At 38.4% G+C, this 26,126-nt stretch overlaps 2 protein-coding genes across 3 annotated transcripts; both read left to right on the top strand.

Annotated features, from left to right (window-relative positions):
• The first annotated feature begins 3,333 nt into the window (after window positions 1-3,333).
• On the top strand, window positions 3,334-8,622 carry LOC107565721 (transmembrane protein 121-like). Of its 2 annotated transcripts, none has more exons than XM_016250984.1 (2): window positions 3,334-4,551; window positions 7,260-8,622. In XM_016250984.1, the coding sequence occupies exons 1-2, from the start codon at window positions 4,502-4,504 to the stop codon at window positions 8,305-8,307; spliced, it is 1,098 nt and encodes a 365-aa protein (XP_016106470.1). In that variant the 5' UTR covers window positions 3,334-4,501; the 3' UTR covers window positions 8,308-8,622. The 2 variants fall into 2 exon arrangements, with proteins under 2 accessions (XP_016106470.1, XP_016106471.1); XM_016250985.1 differs by having other exon boundaries at window positions 3,334-4,127.
• A 10,321-nt stretch (window positions 8,623-18,943) lies between these two features.
• pfdn6 (prefoldin subunit 6) lies at window positions 18,944-20,141 on the top strand. Its single transcript, XM_016250968.1, has 4 exons — window positions 18,944-19,134; window positions 19,468-19,538; window positions 19,658-19,782; window positions 19,865-20,141. The coding sequence occupies exons 1-4, from the start codon at window positions 19,071-19,073 to the stop codon at window positions 19,983-19,985; spliced, it is 381 nt and encodes a 126-aa protein (XP_016106454.1). The 5' UTR covers window positions 18,944-19,070; the 3' UTR covers window positions 19,986-20,141.
• Window positions 20,142-26,126: the final 5,985 nt, after the last annotated feature.

Here is a 26,126-nt window from a genome sequence, read left to right on the forward strand (position 1 = left end):
AGTTCTTCATCTAATATTTGAACTCTATTTCATATCGTTTTAGTTAACAATAACAACATTGCATTAAAGTGGCCTGTATAGTGTTATATTCTAAGTCTCATGTAGTCATCCAATATCTCTGTGCGACTAATAGAACAACTCCTTTTGTGTTCGATGAACGTAAAGAAAGTCATACAGGTTCGGAACAACATGTGGGTGAGCAGATGATGACAGAATGATGAATGAATTTTCATTGTAGAGTGGACTATCCTTCTACGATACAGACAATAAGAAACAAAAGGATATAAAGAGTAAAGAGTGAGATAAAGAAGTGGGAGAGCATTACTACAGTTTCTTTTAGAGGGCTCTCTTTGTGTGGGATTTAGAAAACACTGCATGTTCCTTCCTCGTGCGCACTGATATGTAACGGTGAGTGAAACAGAAGTGCCAAAAAGGGCGTGTGTACACAAGCATGACAGGGGACGTGGCCTCAGGGCAGCAGGCAGGATTAATTGCCCCTGGCACCCAAGGACGGGCAATTCATTGCCCACGCCAGAGTCCTGAAAGATGGGGGGTGTAGAAGAGGGGTTAATTAAACTCTGCAGTGTGAGACACTCTAATTAATTACTTCTCCTAATTCAATGTGCTGAACTCTTCCCATTTTATTACATTCTTCCCTATAAGGGTGTCATACAGCTGATTAGCCTCAGACCCTCCAACCAGTCCAGCCCGACATGCAGTTGGAGACCCCAGGAGAGAAATGGGCAAAAAGGATTAATGATCCACGGGCGATCACAGAATGTTTGCATCTGATATTGTGGAATCCTAACATAAAAGTTTGTCAGAATGGCTAATGGCTTTATCTTTGATCATCCCAAATTCCCCTGTAACCTCAAACACATCACTCGCTTTTTTTTTTTTTTTTAAAGTACAAACAGTGATGATTAATGCGTTCAAAGCGAATGCCACAGGGCGAGACGTGCCACTGGGGACACATTATTTTCGGGTCAATTTTACGGTGCCTTTCTTCAGTCAATATTGATAGCTATACCTACTTCAGTCGGAAGAAAAAAATAACATGTTGCTCCTCTAGATGAGGATGCAGCCTCACCGTGTCCTTGAATATGAGGTGTGCTGCCTTGAAATCGGTTTATTACAGCAAAAGAAACAGATTTATTTACGGATATTAAAACGCAGGGTGAAGGTCTAAGACACAGCATGAGACTCCGCGGCATTGAAAAGTTAAAAGGGACAATAAATGCTCTGAGGGAGCCGTATGTATCTGTGCCGATGTCTAACGTCTGATTGAAATCAGCGAGTGTGAAAAGATTTCATTAAACGTATGTTATTAAAGTAAAGAGCCCAATTCCTCAGACCCACTCTTCAGAGAATTACATCGCATCAGAGAATGTCTTATCTTATCAGAGCTCTGCAACATTGCAGTTGGTTAATCAGGAAGACTGATAATTAACCGAGTATCATTATCAGTTGAGCCAGGGTTGGTTTTAATAGTAAGATTTATAGATATTTTAAGTTCCGGGAAAAAAAGGGAGGACTTTAAGGTATTGATTTATGATCAAAAACAGTATATCAAGCCGTGCGCTCATTGGGAGAATCTTCCAATCTGTAAGACAGACTGTTTCACTGTGGCTGGAGAGCATGTGTGGTGTCAGCTAAGAGCTCTAATGCGTAGCAGATGGATGCAGTGAGGAATGTCTTGGGACGAACTTCTGCCAGTGCACACCTGGGGCACCAATCAGGCCCGTAACATTTCCAAAAGGCATTTTTTTATAAAAGTCTTTACCAAATTTATGGGGGCGAAAGTGTTGACTGTGCACTGCTGGACTCTTGTCTCATTTTCTCCGCCGTTCTCACTCCCTCCGTGCTGAAAGCTATCCAGATCAGAGTGACCTTCAACCACTTCAGCCCCACGGGGAGAGAGAGAGCGAGTGAGAGAGATGGCGATAGAGATGGAGAGGGAGAATGAAGTTGTGGGTGGGGCTAAAAAATACGAAAAAAATATAGAAGGTAAGGAATGGAAAATGTCTGGAAACCAGTGGTGCGCATAGACGACTGTGACAAGAAAGATGACTTTGCCTTCTCTATGCCTTTCTTTCCCATCTGGCTGATTAAAACTCCAAGATGACCCCTCACCATGAATAAATGAGGTGAACATTGTAAAGAAAAAATACAAGAGAAGTAACCTTTGATTTCACATAGGCCACAAAGAGAACGGAAACTGGCCTGTCAGAAATTTTACAGATAACGAGATTCAGCTCAATCTCCTGTCACACTGGTGCTCTGATCATGCAAGAGCAGTTCCTACCGACTCATTAATATTAAGTTTCCACCTCAACTTTTCCTCCTTATTCTACATAATTAAAATGGGCCGATGTGTGTATTTTTTCCAAAGTGCCCAGTGCGTGTAAAATTAGATAGGGCTGATGTTGAACCATATTATGTTCACAGCTTGCTTGTTTCTTCAGCATTTCATATTTTTTCAGCCCCCTGAAGTATTCATTATTTCCAACAAATGTCTTATCTGGGATGTCATGTTTAGAGTATGATATTTCAAGAATTATGATTGCCTGGCTCACAGGAATTGGTAGATATATAGAAAATCTTGTTGCTTCCAGGTCCAAATGATTCAGCCACAAATATTTTTATAATTGGCCCCAATAGTTGCAAAACAAAGTTTCTAGGCGTGGGTGGTGTTGGAGCATTAATTGCATCCATAAAGACACAAAAGATACTGACAAATGTGTTTTGATCTTAAAGCATAAGCATCGATTGTCTGACCATGATCAAAATGTGAGATATAGTTGCTTAAGCTACAGGGGACTAAATTGGAATTGTCTATCTACAATGCCTAATAACACGTGTGCCTGACAAAGGTCTTTGACCGAAAGGTTGCCACTTTTAACTTTTTCTAAATAAAGGGAGAATAACACTGTGCAGATCTTTTTTGTATTACCTACAATACCTCGAAATACGGGCATAGAAGTAGGTCTATAGGTGACCCGTTTCCCAAAAAATAAATCCGCTTTTATTAGGCCGCTGATGTGCCTGTACATGATTTTTAAAAATGTATTCTTTAAATATAAAATTTACATACAGCGATAAAAAAAAAATACTGAGTGCACCTTATAATACAAAGACTGCATTAGTAATCTATGCAATGCAGTCACCCATCTTCAGCCAGACAGTTAACCCAGGGGACCATCCATGCAATTAGTTATTCTACATAAAAAAAAGGGTTTGTTAAATGACAAATAACCAATCTGAAAGGACCTTCTAGTTCATCTCAGCACACAATCATTCGTCACTAACAGCAGGGACATCGGGGGTGTTGTTTTCTCCAGCCTGGAACAATGTAATTATCATAGCAATGATTGCACTAGCAGCAGTAATTAGTAGCGCGGACCCTTCCGGATGCTGACTCCCATGTAATATGCACGAGGCCATTCAAATATCCCCGCTTGCTATCTGAAGTGAAATCCGAGAGGCTTAAAGAGAAGCAGCTTAAGCGGTAGAGTTAGAGAGCGAGCGGAGGGAGGGGTACAAGTGCACGTCAGCTGCCTACAAATGACACACTGCAATCATAAACAGTCTCGCGGCGCGTTCTTTCGCGCCTTTTCGTTAGTGAAGTAAGAAGAAGACATCGAGATACTCGGAGAACAGCGGCTTCTGTTACTGATTTAGCGGATAAGACGTTTCTAGCGCACTTCTGAGGGACTTCTACTCCTCAGCCCACAAAAAAGCTCCATCGCAGCCGCCTGAGAGTCTGGATGGAGCGCGAAGGATCCTGCTGGAGCTCGAGTCGAGAGAATAGAATAAACCCCATGCCGATTATATAAGGATTTTGCGACAAAGAAAGTCAGGAGACAGAAAGGCTGCTTTCCTCATCACTAATTCGCCCGAATAAACTGCACGCCAGGGTTTATATTATGGACAATGTAGTCTTTGAGCTCGGTGTGGTTGACTTCTTTGGATTATTTTCCACGTTTAGTTATGCTGAGCAGCCGTGCAGTGTTATTAGCCTACTGGCGCGATTTTGGACACTGGATTCAGATAATATCGTCTTGATGCCTGCAGGTTTGCGCTGGTCACTAGATTGAGACTGCTGTGTGAAGTCTTCATGCTGTGGGGTAAATACACTATCTACTTCATCTAATCCTGCTTACATGAAGTTCAGCTCTCTTGCAACTTGATATTCAATTATTCATGCAGCCTTCAAGTCTGAAAGTTCAAATGTTTCACTGCTGACAAGATTGACACCTGCCAATTCGGATGGGCAGATCCTAATGCATTGACACCTGTCGCAATATGGTGATATACTGAAGTGGTACAGGTCTGATCACACATGTCCTGCAGTGGCAGCAGCACGACACTTACAAGCATCAAGACAGATGATGCCATTTATTCGCGAACACTGATGCTCTCACTGTACAGATGATCTTCTCTGTGTGGGAATGGTTCAATGGCACATTACCGACGGACATTTTCAGCCGTTTACTCGTAAATGAGGGCATGTGGCATGAGTCCAGCAGAGAGTATCTCCAAGAATGAGAGGTAGACGTGATCATGGGCACTTGCACACAGCAATTAAACATTTACAAAATTGACCGTCACTTTCGAGTGTTAATTAGGAGAAGCTTTTACATTTCTTCTCACATTGTCATACATTAGGCTACTTCATATCCTCTAAATAAAACACTGCAGGCATAGTTCACAATTCTGTCATCATTTATTCACCCTCATGTCATTCCAAACCTGTATGACTTTTCTTTTCATGTCTCTTTTTTTAACAGTTTGGTTACCAATATTCTTCAAAATGACTTCTTCTGGGTGAATTATATCCCTTTAAAACTACTGAGACTCAAATTGCCAATATAGGTTAGTTATTATGTTTAAGTATCTGATATGGAGAATTTTGATTTAATTCTGCTTTTAGACACAATAAAATGATCGTTAGATTGCAACATTCAAAGCATATGCATACTGAATATAAGATGCATTAGTGCCTGTACATCAAAAGACTATTCAAGGCACATCTTTCGGTGGCTTACTAAATACAAGTGCAGATCAAAGAACACATTTGTACAGCAAAATTGCATAAATTATGCACTGTAACCAGCAGCCTTAAGCCATCACTTATGCTTAAGGATGCACTGACTGTCAGTGCTGATGTCTAGTTATTATGAATGTGCCTGCAGAAAACAACACAGTATCTTCCAAGTGACTTGATAACTTGATGAATTATGGGCTGACAGTGGAGTCAAAAGATAAGCTCTGCACCTACAGGCAAGCCTTCTGGGTTTCAATTATTTTTTGTTTTAAAACAACTTCTATCATTTTTCTGATTGAAAAAGAAATGTGTCCTTTGCAGAAGCATTTTTCTTTGGCCTGAGTTCAACACTCATAGTCTGAGACTATTGGATTCAATTGAATTCCAATGCAGAAAATCAGTAACAGAGACAAAAATAAAGTCTACAGTCAAAATCAGATATTAGTGACACACACTCCCTTTTCATTCCACAGAGCTCACAGAAGATTAATCATTCTAGGTCATTTACCAACATACTCCCTTCATTTCCTCCACACTTCCTATTAATGTGTTTAATGTCTACAGTTCCCAAGCTATGAATATATTTCCATTTCCATTCTCATCAACAATTCTCTAACATAACATCTCCTTTTTCCCAAAGCACATCGCCTGTGCTTTTTGTGTTATACTCGTCACTCTATCCTTCATTTCCCTCAGCTTATTTATGAACTATTACCATCATACTGTAACACTTTATTAGGTCTGTAAAAAGCCAAGGGAATGAATCACCATCATGCTCTCGCCATCCCTCACCCCATTCAATTTCCATTTCACCTCACCATTTAACACTTTCTCCCTATGTATCCTCACCTAATTGTCAAAAATGACAATTCTGTCATAATTGACTCCCCCTTCATATCATCCATTTTTGGGCCATTTTGAATCATTCATGATGTAGTTGTAACATCTAAGCTCAAAAATCCAATAAAATAAAAATGTAGCAAACATGTATCTTAAACCCTGTTGACACCTGTATAGCCACAACAGTAATGATTTTTATATTTAAAAAGCCATCAATCTGAGGTGTTGACATTTACATCAGAAACAAATGGTCAGACAGCTATAGTGCACCAGCCATTGAGTTCATCCGGCTGAGAAGGCCTGCATTCGATTTCACCATAAAGCTCACAATCATTTCTCTACATTAATCAATACCACAGTTTTACACTGTCCGTTTCTGAAATATGGCCTGAGGAAACATAAATAAAATCAACATCAGTATGCAGTGTTATTACAACACCTCTCGGACAGTATTAAGTTTGGGCATCGCCATTTTGCAGGTAGCCCAATGCACTCAGAAGCTTCATTTTGTAAAAGGAGCCAGTGAATTAGACTTGATCAAGTCATGCTTCATACAGAAACCAAAGACAATTAAATACTGCAATGTGTGACAGAAAACCAGCACGGAAGGCAAGCCATGAGGAAAGGAGGCTTTGAAAGTGTGTCTGGGTTCCCTTCAATATAATTAATTAATAAGGGAACACGGGTTGACATAAGTGCTATATATTATGCAGAAAACCTGGGACACTTGAAAATTTTCATGAGTTGAAAAATCATATTTAGAAAGACACAAAGAGCGAAAGAGAAATTCTGGCATGTTCTATTATATCTGAGGCATCAACTGGGAAAAATAAATTAGACTGGAAGCAGAAAAGATATGCTTGTTAATGAAGTGATAAAAAAGACCCTGATCACCCTAACACCCTGTCTAAAACAAGCAAATGCTTATACTCTGTACTGCCACAAACAGGATTGCAAACTACATTTGTCAAGACCTTCGGTAACGAAATTCAGCAACTACCTTTGATATTAAGGCAGAAAAAGAAAACCTCTCCTATTTAAACATTGCCAAACAATGAAGCTGCTTCAAGGGAAAGCATGAATAGTCTATTGTTGACCTGCACGTTGCAGAAAATCATGCAATTTGCTCAGTCCATAAAAATGGACTAGAAGGCCATAAATAGTAATACGTATATGCACTTTCAAGGCTTTGAAGGTATATGGTCAATTTACTCAGAAATTGCACTTTTCTCTGTACATTCCAGCCTAGTAATAGCACATAATCATGCAGGCCATGTCCTTATCAGGATATAACCTCTACAACCATCCTCGTCTCTTTTCTTAATGAGTCATCAGAGTCTGACTATGTCCTTGTTTCTCCTTCTTCCTCAAGCATGTTGCCCTCGCCCCAGGTGTGCGTGTCTACTCTGGTGACAGTGAGCACAATGGCCGTGGTCGACCTCTACCTGCTGGAGCAGAGCATGCTGGGACCTCGAGGCGGAGCCCGTCCTGCAGTATGGCCATGTGTCGCCGTCGCGCTGGGTGACCTGTGTTTTCTGCTGGCACTGCGCTTTGTTTCCGCCGGTGTGGTTTCGGAGGCTCGCTCTCCCCGCCGGGGCTTCGCCAACGCTCTCTGGTTTCTTTTCCTCTCGCTGCTGCAGCTGAAGCTTTTCTTTGTGTGTCAGAACTACAGACAGGAGAGACGACCCCCAGATCCTCTCGCCCGCAAGACTCTGACTCTTTTACTTTCTGTGTGCCTGCCCTCGCTGTTTCTCATCCTGACAGGAGCCGACTACATGACTCCACTCCGAAGGAAGCAGGAGGTGCGCAGCCGGCTTCTGTGGGTGGTGGTTGACTTGCTTGATGTGTTGGATCTGCAAGCCGGGCTGTGGGAGGCGCAGGGAAGCGTGGGGGTTCCTCTTTGGGTGGAGGGTATAGTTTTCTTTTACTGTTACGTGCTGTTGCTGTTGCTGCCATGCGTGTCGCTCACGGAGCTGGGTGCCACTGCGCTGCCTGGGCTCCAGGCGGCTCGGAAGGAGGCCATCTATCCGTGGCTCAGCCTGGTGACCATTAACCTGTTCACGCTCGTGCCCAGAGGGGTCGGGATGCTGTGGTACAGGGACCCACGGGTGTCCACGGTGTTCCTGGGGAAAAACCTGCTGGCTCTTGCGGTAAAGTTGAGCTCTGCCTGGGAGAGACACAGAAAGGGCAGCGGAGGGATGCAGGGCGCAGGAGCCGCCACAGGAACTGGAAATCAGACTCGAGGGGTGGCTTCGGAGCAAGCCACGGAGCAGGAGCAAGAGTGCACGTCTCCAGAGTCGTCCTCTACGCGCTACCACACGCTCTCACGCACTCACGGACACAGCCACACGCTCTCTCACGTCAGCCTAGACCCCACTGAGACCTCCCTGGGACCGGCTTACATTTCCCACGAGCTCTAGAGGTCATGAAAGAGCCCTGAAACTGTGCTTTTGGCAAGATTAGCAGAGATAACTCATCGTATTAGCACACTTTGTAGTTTGTACAGCTGATGATTTGTAAAGCCAAACACGAGCAGCCTGCTGTGGTGTGAAGCTCCCAGACAAAAATTATAATGAGGCAGAGGGGGGAGCTGTTTTAATTAAGTGCCTTCTTAAAAGAGCAATAATTAATATTGTTACTCTTGTTCGTTTTGGTGTTCATCAAGGACTTGAATTAAACCATGTACTGTGAAGCATGACCACTATTAATATTCCACTCTGTAATAAAAATGTTTCATAGACACCTGCCTCCACCATTGTTACCAGGTCTCAGCCAGACCCATAATATGTTGGTCTGAGATGTGAGACAGAAGCAGCTTTGAAGTAAATCTGTTCACAGATCTGTCAAACCTAATGACAACATTTCAAAAATTATATGGGATGGAACTTCATTTAAAAATCAAAATTTTTATGGTTGGTCCTCACAAACAAATGAATCCATTCCTCCATCAACTAAATGGGCATTTCATGGTTGAGCAAACACAGTAACGAAAGTATCCATCAATCACTTTCAACAGTAAAACTTTACCCACAATTACATACAGTGAGGTCCAAAAGCCTGAGACTACAAGTGAAAAATGCTTCCATTTTGCACTTTTATACTTCAACAAGTTCATTACTAAATATATTATCAACACAGAAATTCCAGGCCACAATTGACTTTAGAAATTACATTAATCTTTACGTATCTGTACTATCCCTCTTTGGTTTTAATGACAGCAGCACTTGAGCTGCATAAACTCAAGATTAGAAATTTGTGTAAAACCATCTTTTGGATAATAGGAAGCAAATGTATCTATCCATCTGTACAAAGATTTCACATGTCACCAATTTTTCAAAATCCTGAAACTTTGTTTATTATTTAGATTCAAATTATAGTTTGAATCCCAGTTTCTCAATGTTGTATCAGACTTTTAGACCCCTGTATGGGCAGCTTCAGGCATCTGTACACAGAATAAACAGTGATGGCTCATTAATCTCCAACTTTAAACATATCATAGTTACCACAGCATGAAGTGTCTTCTCCATTGTGGTTACCAATGACAGATCTGTATGTACCAGAGTATGATATTAGAGAGACACACACTTTCTGATGTGGTGATAGAGAATGAATCCTGGTGCAGATTATGGTAGGGGTGTTGGGTATTATTCACTCTCCATCAGCAGCCTCTACAGTCCCCCCACCCCTGCTCTGATAAACCATTATTACTCATATTAATTGAAATGGGACTCATTTTTCAAAGAGCTAAGAGCTTATACCGCACTTTATTCATGATTTACATGGAATATTTACCGAACATAAAAGCGGACAAACTTGCATGACAAATGCTAAAAATAAGCCTAGCTATAAATTAATTGAATTACGGAATGCAGTTCCACATGAAGCTGATTTAGCTTCAGACAGAGGTATATCAGACATATGAACCAGACCAGAATGCCATTTCTCAGCCTTTCACCTCTCTCCCTCTCTGTTCATTTAAAATGCACACCCTCCGTGTTATGTCCCCTGCTTTTCAGTAATGAAAAGAAATCTGTGAAAAAAACAGTACTTGCACGTCAGACATACACAATGTTCACTGAGTGAATATTTCACCCCAAAATTAAAAGAATAAAAATAAGTGTTTTGCATAATAAAATAGTCATTTTGTTTGCATTTTGAGGACAATCAAGCACATCCCACCTAAATTCTCATTGATGTTAAAATTATTTTATATATATATATATATATATTTGGTGAAAAAAGCTATGGTCACCAAAGCTTTATTTATTTGATAAAAAATACAGTAAAAACAGTAATACTGTTAAATATTATAACACTTTAAACAGTTTCTGTTAATATTTAATTTTAAAATGCAATTTAATATGCAATTTATTCCTGTGAGAATCATTATAATATGCTGATTTGCTGCTCCAGAAACATTTGCTATTATTATCAATGTTGAAATTAGTTTTAATATTTTTGTGTAAACTGTGATGCATTTTTTCAGGATTGTTTGATGAACAGAACTTTCAAAAGAACATAATTTATGTATATATAATTTATGTATCAATATATATATATATATTATATATATATATAGACTTAGTAATGAAAATAAGAGTAAAAAGTGTCAATAACACATGATGATAATTTTTAGGTAAATTATTCCACTATTGAAATGAAAATGTCTCAGTGCAAAATCCTGTAATGGTTCACAAATATATAGATTTTCTTTTGATTTTTAGGGGTGAAATGTAAACTGTGATGCATTTTTTCAGGATTGTTTAATGAACAGAACTTTCAAAAGAACATAATTTATGTATCAATATATATATATATATTATATATATATATAGACTTAGTAATGAAAATAAGAGTAAAAAGTGTCAATAACACATGATGATAATTTTTAGGTAAATTATTCCACTATTGAAATGAAAATGTCTCAGTGCAAAATCCTGTAATGGTTCACAAATATATAGATTTTCTTTTGATTTTTAGGGGTGAAATGCGATGTGGACATGTTTCAGAAATTCATTTACCTCACTGAAAAAACATGGTGTTAGTCTGCCTGGTCTCTTATACACCCCTCTTTTATTCTGTCCTCTGTTTCTCTCCTCCATCCGGCTGAGTTAATTTCTCTCTGGACTGTAATTACTCTCCTCCACAGAAGCTGTCAGTTTACCCCATCTCCTCCGGAGCTCCCTCTTTTATTTCTCTCGTTTGTTTAAATTTGCCCCCCGGCCGACAGGCAGCCTACCTCTATGCGCTTACCCTGTCAGGGGTGGTTAGGCAGACGAGAGAAAAAACTAAGGAAGGAGAAAGCGGGAAGATTAAAGGGCCAGAGTTGTAAGCTGAAGGCCTGCTGGCTGCAATTTATTTACAGTTTAATAGACATAAAAGTTGAGCCAAAGATGGCAGAACAGGCACAAAGGCAAAACAGAGCTCATCAGAGCAGACAAGAGCAGTAGACACATGCACAAACACGCGACTGAATGTGTTTAACTGACATATGGTGCTGCTCTGCTTGACTGATGCTCATTACACCTCATATTTAGTTCACAACAGCTTTCTTCAGCAGGCAAGCACACTCAGGAGGCCAGCTTGACTTGCACTGGCAGAAGAAAATGTGTCTCATTTATTATCGTCACGATGGGCAAGGGACTGTAAGGACATCATTACAGCTGTAATTATCTTGTTAGTTATGAATGTGCTTTACATACGAGAGCAGAGGTAAGCCTGTGTCAACATTTGGCTAAACAGTTTCCCAAGATAGTCCCTATGGTGGAGAAAGCACAAAACCTTTCGAGGCTGTAAATATATGAAATCAGATTTTTGTTTCTGAACATTCAACTCTTCAGAAGACAACTTGAAATGGGCAAAGCTGTTGAGCAGCGACAGCAGACGTGCTTGTAACATAGCATTGTGCTCTCGCTACTTTCCTAACCATTAGAGCAGTGGTTCTCAGCCTTTTTACCTCCAAAGACCACCATCATAAGCAACAATATTCAAAGGCCAGACACTCTTATTTTCTTTCAATTTAATTTCAGGATTCCAGATGTTTTTGCAAAAAAACTTATTTTTGTAGGCTAAGTCGTGGCCTAATGGTTAGAGAGTCGGACTCACCAGCTGAAGGGGCGCCAATGAGCGCACGTACTGCCACTTTAGCAGGGTTGTGATAAAGAGTGGCATGGTCACCCTGAAATATGACTGCCGCCCCCACTGGATCCCCCAAGATTATTGGCTAGAGTACTGTCAATCTGATGATGCCTGTATGCCACTAGATCAGAGTGCTGTCAATTGCTGCCTGATTGTTGCATGCAAAGTTTGCATTCGGAGCGCTCAACAACGCCATTAGATCAGTGGGCTCTGTCAGTCAAGTCTAATCACTCTGTCAAGGTAACACTTTTTTTTTGCCATGCAATAAAGCTAAGTTATATTTAAGTAGCTGCATTGGTTACTTTTATGCCACTGATGAAGCTTTTATATGTAGTTTGGGGTAACAAAGGTTTTTTTTTAGGTTTGACTGAAATAATAATGCAATAACTGACACTTTAAATCAATGTTTCAAGAAACAACAACAAAAAAATCAAACAAAAAACAGATAAAGACAAAAAAGTAGCCATTGATAATATCTAAACAATATGTTGTAGTATAGTATATAGTATCAGAATCAAAATGTAATAAAATTAATTTATGTGTAAATTATGTGCAATATCTTAGCCACTAGGGATTGTTACACAGGGCTATACAGGCCTCTAGTGGCAACACAATGATATTACAGATACTAAATTGTGCAAAATGTTTATCTTAACAGTCAATTTACAAATAATGCATTCAGATTTGTGGAACTCAATGCACTGAATCTCCACAAATTAGTGTCGTTGCTATGACAACCAATTTTAATGTCACAAGCAACTGGTGTCTGAAAAGAATTAAAAGAATTTCGTCCTAGGGCGTCAAATTGGCTAGGAACGGCCCTGGCTCCGGGTGTGTGTTCACGGTGTATGCGTGTTCACTGCTGTGTGTGTGGACTTTGGATGGGATAAATGCAGAGCACTAACGTCACTCACACTCACTCACTCACTCACTCACTCACTCACTCACTCACTCACTAACCCATAAATTAGTATCCATAAACAAAAACCCAATAGGATTTTTCTATTGGCTTTTGGATTATTCCAGAAAATAAGCTCTGTGACCAACAAAAGTTTATAATTTTCACCTGCTTTGTTCATCATGATAATCTTCACAAATTTACACAATTTATGAATTATTAATTTTGCCTTTAGTCTATATTTAAAAAATATTTTCCCTAAAAATTGAGTTAGAATAGTTTGCAAGTGCGTGATATAAACACAGCAAAGCTGTAAAAGCAAAAGTTTATGAGTAGATTACGTGATATTTTATGAAGTTTGCATCATTGATTCTGTTAGTTTCCTGTTTAATACTGCAAAGCTGCTTCGAAACCATCTCTACTGTATAAAGCACTACAGAAATAAAGGTGAATTGACAAGAGTTTACCTGTCCGGTTTGATGATGTTTAATGTCACCAACAAAATCTGTAGTCTCATTTAGCCACTAAGTAAAAGCTTTAATGGGGTCATATGATGCTGCTAAAAAGAACATTATTTGGTGTAATGAAATGTGTTTATGCGGTTTAAGGTTCCAAAAACACATTATTTTCCACATACTGTACATTATTGTTTCTCCTCTATGCCCTGCCTTTCTGAAACGCTGAAACGATTTTTACAAAGCGCATCGGTCTGAAAAAGCAGGGTGTGCTGTGATTGGCCAGCTATCCAGTGAGTTGTGATTGGCTGAATACCTCAAGCGTGTGATGGAAATGTTACGCCCCCTACCATATTGTGATGATGCCCTGTCAGGCCGGAGCGATGATTCAAAAACATGAAAACCCATTATAAACGAGGCATTCGTTGCATCCAGTGGGGACATAATTATGGATTATAATGACTTATACTGTCTTTTTACGCATTGCGTTGCATCGCGTGACGTAAACATAAAACCATGTCTGCATTTGTGATCAGAGAAATGACAAACAACAAGTCCTACTCTACACTGCCCAAAAAACTCGCTTTAAATATATAAAATATAAAAGACGTACTTACAGTCTTTGAGTAAGAACAGAACAGACCATTGTAGTCTGCTCTTCCAGGATCAGGAAACAGTCCTCCATAAAATGTGCTGCACACATCTGAATATTTGGGTTGAAGTGTTCTGGAACAGTGTTGTAAATACAACTTAACCACTGATTTCTAGTCGTGTCCACTTTTGGAAGGCCAAACAAAGTAGTTTCGCTTTCACAATGAAACACAGCGTCACACAGCGGCGTGAGCGGTGGCGGCCTAGAGTGAGCAGAGGCCGGGGGATAAAGTGAGGAAGAGACGGCGGATTTGACAAAGGAGCATCCGGAGGGCTTGCGGCAACCACATGTGACAACCCTGGGCTGGACTCCGCTTCGTCCACGGTGAAAGCCGATCCGGTGGGTCTAGATCAGGAAAGGTCGATGGAGCAGATTGGACAGCAGCCACCAAGCACCAAAACACGCACAGAATTAGCATCACACACAAGGGCAAAAGAGTAGTACCTGGTTTTTCCATTCAAGACCGAATTCAATTACATGATTCAATCAATTAGTTGAGTGGTGGAAATGGCCTGAAACATATGTGCTCAGGGAAGCATGAGTCATAAAAACCACACCCCATAATCTGATATACACCAACGGCAACGTGTTCAACATCATTCAGCCAATCGCAGCCTGGCTAATTACACATATGACGGGAGAACTTGACTAATTTTGTGACGGTTCAACCCAGGTGAAAACAATATCTCCAAATTATTCACAGAGCTCTTTTCCCAGGTTAACCTGACTCTTTATATATTCATAAATGCAAGGGAGATGAGGACAGAGGTGAAATAAACACACCTCACTAGCCACACGTTGGAACGCGCCATTGGTTTTAATGCCAAGTTAATCCTCGCATCTGTGCGCGCAAGGAGACAAGCAAAGAGAGCTTTTCGCAAGCACTGAAACGTCTTGGATCTTAGAATACACAGGCTATCTGTGGAGAGCAGAAGCAGCGTATATAGGCGTTAAAATTACTCTCAGGGTTTTCTTTAAAATGCCAATCACATGCTGTCCTTCATTTCACCGTTCTATTTCATGCTGTTCTCCAAACATATTTTTGCTGTTTTAAAAAGCATGTTGACGCTTAAATCAATTTAAGAGTCAGTCAGGGAAGGTTGGGCTGCTGGTAAACCTCCACTTCTTGGCAGGAGGTCCAACCGTTTTAACATATTCAGAAGCAGAAGAGGACAATCAACAATCCTGTGAGCTGAATTGAAGCAATTTATTCGGAACATTGTGTTTGGCACCAATTAACTTTTTTTGAGGGATGTTTACTTGGTACCGACAATAACAGTGTTTCTGACTGTTTTGAAGAAACATGCATGAAATTTATTTTCCATTTAAAGCAACTCTGTTGATGTGATGGGGATATAAAATACACGATGAAAGAAAAAAGTCTGAGGATGAGTGACTATGGACTGCAGGCATGTTCTGTCAAACTTCACTGTGCTTGCAGGGTTTCCTGCTTTGAAGCACTCTTCGGCTTTCCAAATTAGATTAAATTGCTTGAGAAAAATATTTGATATTCTCAGGGAAAAAAACTTATTTAGTTTGAAGTATTATGATTAGGAAATAAGAAACAGCATGAATACACTACCTTTGTAGCTTATAGTTGATAAGATTTCGATTTTAATGAAAGAAGTCTCTTATGCTCACCAAGGTTGCATTTATTTGATCAAAATTAACTGTTTTGAATATATTTTAAAATTCCTGTGATAGCAAAGCTACATTTTCATCAGCCATTATTTAGGGTTACGTGATCCTTCATAAATCATTCTAATATGCTGATTTGCTGCTCAAGAAACATTTCTTATTATCATCAATGTTGCAAACAGTTGTGCTGCTTAATATTGGGGACTTGAAAATATAGCTACTGCATATTTTCACCCTGTGAAAATAATGCTTTGATTTGTCTACAATATCAGATTTTAGGCTCATTTAATGTCCTGGAAACACTGAAACCATCAATGCATGGTCCATCCGAATCTGTTTGTTTGCTACAAATGAATCTTTAGCCAATGTGCTATTTGATTTTCTTCTACATTGTTTGAACAGAGAATAATTAGGTAGGTGTACAAACAATTGGTTCCTGAAAATGAATTGTTGCAATGTTTCACACTGAAGTATCTTGGCCATAACAATGATAAAAAGGAAATGCCAAGCACTGGGATTTTAAATTGCATTGGGAAAATAGGGCAATATACCATTAGCAATAAATGAATGTGGCTCAGGTTTATTTATTTATTTTGTTGAGCATTTTGTCCATTGGCCAAAAAAAAGAAAAAATACTTGGATGTTAAAAATCCCTAGACTCAGTAAAGTGAATGAATATCTAAATGCAAATTCAGAGAAAGCAGTAATACAAGAAAAAACGAAAGCTGTTCTGTTCTGTCAAACTTCAGTTCAAAGGGATAAAACCAGGTTTCAGGAAAATTAAACACTCAAGAGAGTCAATGGCATTAGCAGGGCTACATCATTCCTGATTTAAGATGACAAAGAGAGACAGGACTCTCTTTATGAAGTGATTTAAGAACCTCAAAACCATTCCCTCTGCAGATTCACATTTACATATATAGATTTACAGCCCGACTTTTGAAAGCCAGCCAGTTCATTTGGATTCTCGTTCTCTTGATATATCTGTTTTTGGTTTGAGACAAATTGAACTTGCAGACATGGGAAAACATGTTTGTTGAGGCAAGAATAGCCCATTTAAAATACTGCTGAACAAGCAATTGTGGTTTTCGCAAAGTAGACAAAAGCTGGAAAATAAATGAGGAGAAAAGTACATAAAACATTTTATGCATAGCAGAAATGACTGGTAAAATGATTTAATTCCTTCTACCAGCTTGCATTTTGCACAAAATGAGAAGATATGGGAAAATGGGCCTTCCTACTTTCAATGTTGTGTACAACAGTAAATGAAAACATTTGCTCACTAAATGCAACTAAATTAAGCAACATAGACACAAAACTGAGATTCTGTCCTCCTCAAATAACAAACAATGGTGCAACATAAGTCGCAGTTCAGCAAGCAGGCTGCTGTTTCAGAATTCAGCTCAATTCCTCTGATGCCCTCCAGGTGCATATTGATTTTGACAAGACCGCAGAGTGCAATTTGTGATAACCTCAGCAAAGAGCTAAACTGCCTCCTAATTTACAACAGCAAACTAGAAAAAGGTGGGAATACTCAAATGACATTGAAGTATCACCTCTGTGTCAACTATAACATCATTAAAACACTTATGAGCACTAGTTTCAGTCAACAAATATGAAAATGTGTGAAAATTATGGTTTAATTAGTGATAAATTCAGAGAGTGTATTTTAGGTCAGGTATCTGCTTACTATCTTACTTTTTACTTCACTCTGAAAACGTATCATTATGTATTTTTCCCCCAAGGTCAACTTTATAGTGTTAGTTTGCATAAAATAGTAACCAAATTGCATTCCATCCTCTCTCAGAATAAAGCAATCTGTTTTCTGCCGCACCTTCATGAAATAGCTCTCTGTGCATGTGAAATGAGCAACAGCACTGAGCAGTTTCTCTGGCTCTCTCACAAAACAGGCTTGCAAGTGTGCCATTGTGTTAAAAATCAGTCTTTTACAACAACCAGCTGTGAAATGTGCCACACAAACTGCTGAGATCAGACTTGAAATCATCAGGGGCCTAGATAAACTTCAGGCAACATATTTTAAAGACAAATATTCAGACCCTTAACCATTATACTTTCACTCCTGCACAAAACAATCGGTCTGATTCACCCCAGATGATATCTTCATAAGAACCTGCCTTTTTTAGATTTATGTATTTCTGAGTAACATTACAATACTACGACACACTAACAAACTCTAACATATCAAAAACACATCCAACCTGTAGCTTTGCCCTAACAACAATAGTAAAAAGCATAATAATAATAATAAACTGCAATATAATGGTACTGAGTTCAGCAACATGTAACACAGCTACATATATCCAGTTCATTTGAAAACAATAGTCTAAGTAATCCAACTAACAACATTTGTGACCAAAATTTACTTTTGAGTCTGGATGCTCCAAAAGGAGTGCTTTTTAAAAAATTGACAGTTTTATCTGAAAGTTTTTACATGACCAGAGCTGTTTAAATTCCAGTTTGCCCTTTGAAGGATGCTGTATGTCAAAACTCTATAAAAGGAAGCATTTAACATCGCATAATACACATTTAACTAACATATTTAGTATATGCAAGCATAATAAGCACATTAGTAAATAGTGCAAAACAAAGAACCTCAATTTAAATGACTGACTGTCATTATAAAACTGTACAATTTAAGTATTGCTGTATTTTGTAGTTTCCCACCGTTTACTAAAGAATGAAATAAAACACTTTTTGAAGAAAATGTAGAGATAATGGCAATGACAATAATAACAGTGCTTAAAAATGATAATACATCATTACATGCTTATAGCACATGGCAGTATTTTATCTAGAGATGGTTAATAAGCAGCTTCAGGTACATTTTTAAAACTGAAGATACATTTGATTATGATAGAAGCAAAGATATAGTTTACATTACCTGCTAGTGGGATAATATGTGTCCACTTACACCCGAAAAAAGACCTTCACGTTAGTATTCGAACCATGCGCGCTGCCATATTGCCTTTACTATCACTTCAGACGGTTTGGTGAAACCAGATAGACTGCCCCCATATGGACAGGAGGAGCATTACGCCTATACACACAGGAGGAATATCGTATTTATAATGAAAATTACTTATATCGAACGCTACATAACATTTAAATATAATATAAAAAAAAATAAATATATATATATTATTATTGCCCATTTCACAACATGTGTTTATTTGAAGTCACTAGAACACTAGAACACTAGATGGCGAAGTGACTCTTTTTGTCGACTGTCAAAACCCCCCACGTGAGCATTGCGTCATTTCCCGTGCGCCCCAGACTGTGTGCATGATCCGTGTGCTGGCTTACTGCTTTTGTTATAAGATACCTCTGTTTGTTGGTATTTAGAAACATATTAAGGGATCAGTAATTAGAATAGCTGTTGTGATGGCTGAAGCGATTCAGAAGAAATTGCAGGCTGAGTTGGAGAAATATCAACAACTGCAAAAAGGTATGCCATCACAACGCTAGCTAGACAGCTATCCATTATAGCAGGCCTTCCAACACTCTCTGCATGTGCATATTGACATTCATTTTTCTCATATTTTATATATTTGACTACAATGCACAAAGAAGTGCCTGCTGTCACAAATCAGGCTCTTAAGATGGACTGATTTAGCTTGTTAGTCAGCACCTGTCCAGAGCTGTCATAGTGCTCCGCTTTCTTAATACAGTTAAATAGGATTGGTTTGCTGTTGTATTTGTGTGCGCATAATAAAATTATTTTCTGTAATTTCTTTTTTGTGAACGTAGAAACCGTTAACTCGTTTTTTATTTTCCGCAGATGTCAGTAAAAGTATGTCAGCAAGACAGAAACTGGAGGCACAATTGACTGAAAATAATATTGTTAAGGAGGTGAGAACATAATTCTAGGGTATCTTCCACATTTGCATGTTCATTTTTGTCATGCTACAATATATACACATTCATTTATGTATGTTGATCATGTTTTACCACATGCCATCCCTCTGTAGGAGCTTGCATTGTTGGATATCCAAAATACAGTTTACAAACTAATTGGACCAGTTTTGGTCAGACAAGATCTAGATGAAGCCAAAGCAACAGTGAGCAAGAGATTGGAATACATCAATGGTGAAATGTATGTATTGCATTTAAATCTGTTGTATTTGAGTGTGTAGTTCACATAGGCAAACCCCTAACTGATCTCTTCTTCATCTCAGTCAGCGCTATGAAACTTTACTGAAGGAGATGGAGAGGAAGTCTGAGCAGCATCGGGAAGTTCTGTCCAGCCTGCAGCAGGAGTACCAGCGCGCTCAGGGTCAGGCTGTTGGGAAAGTCTAAACGGATTATGATTCTGGAAACTAGTCTTATCCAGCAAAACTCAGAGACTGAATATGCCTGCTAAAAACACATGCTTGTTCACATGTCTATTAACAGAATTCTGTAGGTTTTTTGTTTGATGCTATTAGGCTATCAATAAATTTTGTTTATTTATGTTCAGCATCCTCTTTTTGTTCTTGCAGTTAATATGTTAAAAGTGTTCATTTTGACGTTAGTGGACCCTTTTCACATTTCCGAGATTCTCAGAATCAGAAAACTTCTGTAGAGGTTAACATAAACTACAAAAATATCATTTGCTCACCTATTTGCTCTAATAGCAAACGAAAAAATCTGTGATCGTATTTTTCTTAAAGGTGCAATAGCTGATTGTCTTCAGAAACATTTTTTGTTAAACTGGTTGGAAGTCTCTTCACGTCCCGATAGCAATCATTAAGTTAAGTGGTCTAAATGTATTTGTCTGTATTTATATATTCTGTGGAAGGCGTAGGATCAAGAAATGTTCGTCCAATCAAAACGTTCGGTCCGAGCATTTTAATTGGCTTTCCTACCTGCCTGTCAACGTATGTGTTAGCATACCTCTGCGCACCCGGTTTGCACAGACAGGATACGTCATCAGCGCGTTCATGCACGCTGTGCTGACAGAGCGAGGATGGCAGACAAACATCAACAACCCGATCTTCCTTCCTTGTATTGTAGTAATTGTAAAGTTTTCTCACCGGTGAATGACACATGATGTAGCCCAGCAGTTAATCTAGTCCTTGCGCCAGCTCGTTAGAAGTGAGCTACATGCATGAACTGTGTTCCGATCGATATGATCCCTACACAGTGTTCATTGCTCCCTACTCCCTGAGCGGGGGAAATCCATTGAAGTTTACTTCACTTCGGAACATGGGCTGGAATTGGGAACCTGATGTAGCCTATTGTAGTAATGTTGTCTCTGGTCTGTGAGCGTAAATGCGTTCAGGGGGCGTGGCTTTGGATGGCAATTGCAGGGAGGGTGGGACGTTCGCTTTCAGTGCTATCGGGCTAAAGTTAGCATTTTCCAAGATCTCCTACTGCACCTTTAAGAAAAAAAAGTGATTGATGTCAAGTTTTCAACACTCTCAGTGGTTATATTACCCACTGTGTTGTAACACTCACCAAACAGCATTAACTATTTAATTTTTAATTCAAATATTTAAATATAAGAATTTTTTTTTAGATGCCATTTTTACAACGATAATAACTGAAAATGCCTCATGACATTCTGTGAAAAGTGTCCGTGTTTCTGTTACAAATTGTGAACAACACTGCTGTGTCTGTATGAGTGTCTGCCACAAGTAGGCTATGCAGTACTCAAGTTTTTAATGTGAGACATTTTGGAGGGTTATACAGGGCTGAGCTGAATACAAGAAATAATTTGCTTAAATTTTGGTTAATTTACACTGAATTCAAAAACATTAATGCAGAATTCCAAACGTGAATTATTAACATGAAACAAGTACATAGACTAAAAAGAATTGTAAGCTTGGTTATTCATACAACAAACTTATGATCAAATTAAACAGTTCAATACATTGTCTTCTATATCATTTTAGTTATTGAATATAAATTACAATTATATATGCTGCTTTAAAATATAGATCAATTACAAGAACTGCAAGTAAAATAACTCATAAAGGTACAGTTTCAAGCATTCACTGTAAACATTTTTGGTTTGTTTATGATGATTTGTTGCAGTTTTCAAGAAGTGTCATTAAATATATTGATGCTTTTAGGAAAAGTGGTAGGTTAGATGTAAATAAACCTAACGTTTCTTGGATGTAAGAAATCCAAGTTTCTTGGACAGTAAACTAAATTGAGTACAAATTTTACAACAAATAAAAATCAGTTGAAAAGTTCCCATGTGTTTACTAAAATAGAGGAGAAAACAGCTACAAAAAAGTACAATTACAATTATTCTCCTTTCCTATTTTATTCTGGGAATGCCTGGACAATGTGTAGAAATGTATGGGCCTATTGTAGTAATGTTGTCTCTGGTCTGTGAGCGTAAATGCGTTCAGGGGGCGTGGCTTTGGATGGCGATTGCAGGGAGGGTGGGACGTTCGCTTTCAGTGCTATCGGGCTAAAGTTAGCATTTTCCAAGATATCCTACTGCACCTTTAAGAAAAAAAAGTGATTTGTCAAGTTTTCAACACTCTCAGTGGTTGTATTACCCACTGTGTTGTAACACTCACCAAACAGCATTAACTATTTAATTTGTAATTCAAATATTTAAATATAAGAATTTTTTTTTATATGCCATTTTTACAATGATAATAACTGAAAATTCCTCATGACATTCTGTGAAAAGTGTCCGTGTTTCTGTTACAAATTGTGAACAACACTGCTGTGTCTGTATGAGTGTCTGCCACAAGTAGGCTATGCAGTACTCAAGTTTTTAATGTGAGACATTTTGGAGGGTTATACAGGGCTGAGCTGAATACAAGAAATAATTTGCTTAACTTTTGGTTAATTTACACTAAATTCAAAAACATTAATACAGAATTCCAAACGTGAATTATTAACATGAAACAAGTACATAGACTAAAAAGAATTGTAAGCTTGGTTATTCATACAACAAACTTATGATCAAATTAAACAGTTCAATACATTGTCTTCTATATCATTTTAGTTTTGTATATTTTTGTTTATTGTATAATCTGTGTATGGCGCAGAATAAATAAAAAACTGAAACATTGAATATAAATTACAATTATATATGCTGTTTTAAAATCTAGATCAATTACAAGAACTGCAAGTAAAATAACTCATAAAGGTACAGTTTCAAGCATTCACTGTAAACATTTTTGGTTTGTTTATGATGATTTGTTGCAGTTTTCAAGAAGTGTCATTAAATATATTGATGCTTTTAGGAAAAGTGGTAGGTTAGATGTAAATAAACCTAACGTTTCTTGGATGTAAGAAATCCAAGTTTCTTGGACAGTAAACTAAATTGAGTACAAATTTTACAACAAATAAAAATCAGTTGAAAAGTTCCCATGTGTTTACTAAAATAGAGGAGAAAACAGCTACAAAAAAGTACAATTACAATTATTCTCCTTTCCTATTTTATTCTGGGAATGCCTGGACAATGTGTAGAAATGTATGGGCTTTATCAACTGCTCAATGAGGGAAAGAGTCACTGAAAAAACAGGACACTGTGAAGTTTCTCATTAGTTAAGTTCATTGGTTTCATAAATAGTTTTCGTTTTCGAAAATAAATGATGATGAGTATCTTAGGTCATAGTAAAAGTACAACTATTTATTTTTTTAAATAATAATAAAAGTGAAACATATACAAAAACTTACACATTCCCAAAAGCACAAGACCTCGGCCAGGTAATACCTCACACTGCTGTGCATCACTATGTACCAAAGCCTTGAGAGTTGTCCAGTGAGGCGACTCGTTTTTCTAATTAAAGGGGCAGGCGAGTGATGCATGCGGCCAGATGTTGCTCAGGGTAATGTCATTGAAGCGTTCGGTCAACAGGGTGTGTACCCGCCCCTGCGCAACAGGCCATCAGACGCGCAATGGAGAAGCGCTGAAGCACAGACGTCCGCATTGTGGATGCTTACCTCCAATTAATATCCCGCGGAGGGGGACCTGTCCCCCTTCATTTCCCACCCGCCGGGGATTAACGCACATGAATAAAAGGCATTAGAAGAACGGCGCTACTTGTAAGGGAGCTGTATACGCTTTAAAAGCAGGTTGCCAACACACCCGCATTAAGTCCAAATCGTGAACTGTGGCGTAAAGCTCCTAAAGGGATTAGCTATCTATCGAAACAATAATATGCAAAGCTAATTAAACAGACTTTGAGGTATTATTCGCCTTTTTGAAGTAGGTAGACCTACTGGACTGAGTAGGGTGAATTATGCACGGTAAAATGGGAATGAAGCGTTCTCATTCCAGGCTTTGAGATGCCACAAGCCGCCGACATGTAGGCTACATATAATGGCAATATTAAATGTAATGATTGTTGAAAACAAATAGTCACTGCTTTTCACTTGAACTGTTGTTTGAAGTAGAGTGCGACCGTGATTTCACGTTTATTACCGCAAAACGCGTGCGCGTCTCGATCGTCACCTAAACACGCGTCTTCTGCACTGTGCGTTTGTTTTCATAACCAGGTCAGGACACGTGTCGGTTTCATTTTACAGTTCTTTGCCAAATGGCCAGAAGGACCACATGTTGTACTAGTAAAGTGTGACGATGGCTTTGCTATAAACGCTGTTCCCATGAGTTAGGTGACAATCAGAGAGAAAGTCAGCACCTAACGTTCGTGCGTATTTGGGCAACATCTCACAACAGGTCCATATATATATATATAGGCCTATAATGTATTTTATATTATTTAGGCACTTATAGGCTGTAGTTTGACAATGCTCAAAATCAACATGCCATGGAAAGTCAATCTAACTTAACATTTTCTTATATTGATATTGTTTATTTCTCACTCCTTAACAGTTCATCAGGCTCTTAATGATTTCATCTATGTCATCTTTTGGAATATCTGAAGGCCATGTACCATAGTTCTTAACTGTATACCATTTGTTATGATAAGACTAGCCTATTAATCATTACCAGGCCAATAATGACTTTTTAAAATGAATCAATATAGCATTTGTTATGAAGAAACAATCGCCTGCACATTTAGAACCAATAGCTACAACATGCCACAGTTGTAATATAAATATCTAGGGGAAATATTCCCTTAACAGATTATTTATTAGAAATTCTACAACAAGTTAGACTAAATTTTACACAATAAATAAGCCTACAATAAAACGTGATAAATTCTAGTAAAGGTGGTCATGAGTAATTAAAAAAGATTTTAATAGGCTATGTTAGTGCTGGTTCAGGACTGTTTTCTCCTCTTTTCATCAATCTTTTTAGTGTATTTGCCTTTTTTAGATGCTGTTAGACTTTCTCCATAGCAATTTAAAGTGGCTGTTTCTCTAAATAACTCAAATAGATCACATATTTGACCATCAGCTTCGCGATAGGAATGGCTCGAGCAAATCTCACCACACTTCTCTCGTGCGCTGTTGAACGCGTGCAGAGTATATGGTGAGTATACGGGGGGTGGGGGGGGGGGGGGGGTTACGACCCTGAATCCATAGGTGTAAAATTACATAGAATTTGTGCATAACAGAATGGACATTATAGCCTACCAAAAACTGTAGGCTATTCATATCCATCCATCCATTCTCCAAACCGCTTATCCCCTGTAGTAGCGGGATGTCAATATATATAAAATATATTAAACTGAAAGTAAGTTTTGAAATTCAATTAAAATAGCCTATTTGTAGGCTAAAAAGTTAAAAATACTTTAGACGTGATGAAATTAATAAGTGACAAAAAGAAATGAAAACACAAAACTAAATAGGCTATAGTGTCTAAGAAATAGTTTTACGGTTAAACAACTTTACAGTTAGACAGCAAGGCCTGCTAACTTCTGAGGTCTAAATGCATTTCTATGGATTTAAAAAATCGTTTGCTAAACCTAATTAAGAACGGTAGCACAACATTCAATAGTCAAAGAATAAAGCATAGGACTACTTTACATTACATCTACATCTTATAATTGTACGTTTGATATACTTGGCTGCGTGCATTGGTCTTTGTTGATCAGAACAGACAAAAGCACACATCCGGTCTGGATAATCTATTTACACTCTTTGTGTTGAATGGCATTTGGGAGACTTATCTGTCTATAATAACGGGTTCAGGCATCAGCCGGTGCATGGCATCATTCAAAGGTCTAATCTCATTTCAGCTCAAACTCGTTTATCTAAGAGCTTATCCAGAGCGACAAAGCGAAACAAAGCTGCGCATGAAGGTTGATTTAGGGGAGAGTATGAGCGTTAAGTACAACTAAGCCATTATATCTAGTGGTAACCTAAATCTACTTTCCAGTCATGGTTTTATGACAACTTTTAGTCTTTAAATACTTTAGATTGTAGGGTTTGTCATGTAGATAGCGAAGTCGTTAAAGTAGTAGACTTGGCCTAACTTTTACCATGTTAAAGCCTAATATAAAATAAATGATAGGCTATTGAAAATCCTCATTACGATTAAATCACAAATCGTTTGTCGCGTTCAGTCGAATTTTCCAA

This window comes from Sinocyclocheilus grahami, unplaced genomic scaffold (genome assembly GCF_001515645.1).
Source record: "Sinocyclocheilus grahami isolate Dianchi unplaced genomic scaffold, SAMN03320097.WGS_v1.1 scaffold1020.1, whole genome shotgun sequence".
In the NCBI taxonomy this organism is placed as follows: domain Eukaryota; kingdom Metazoa; phylum Chordata; class Actinopteri; order Cypriniformes; family Cyprinidae; genus Sinocyclocheilus; species Sinocyclocheilus grahami.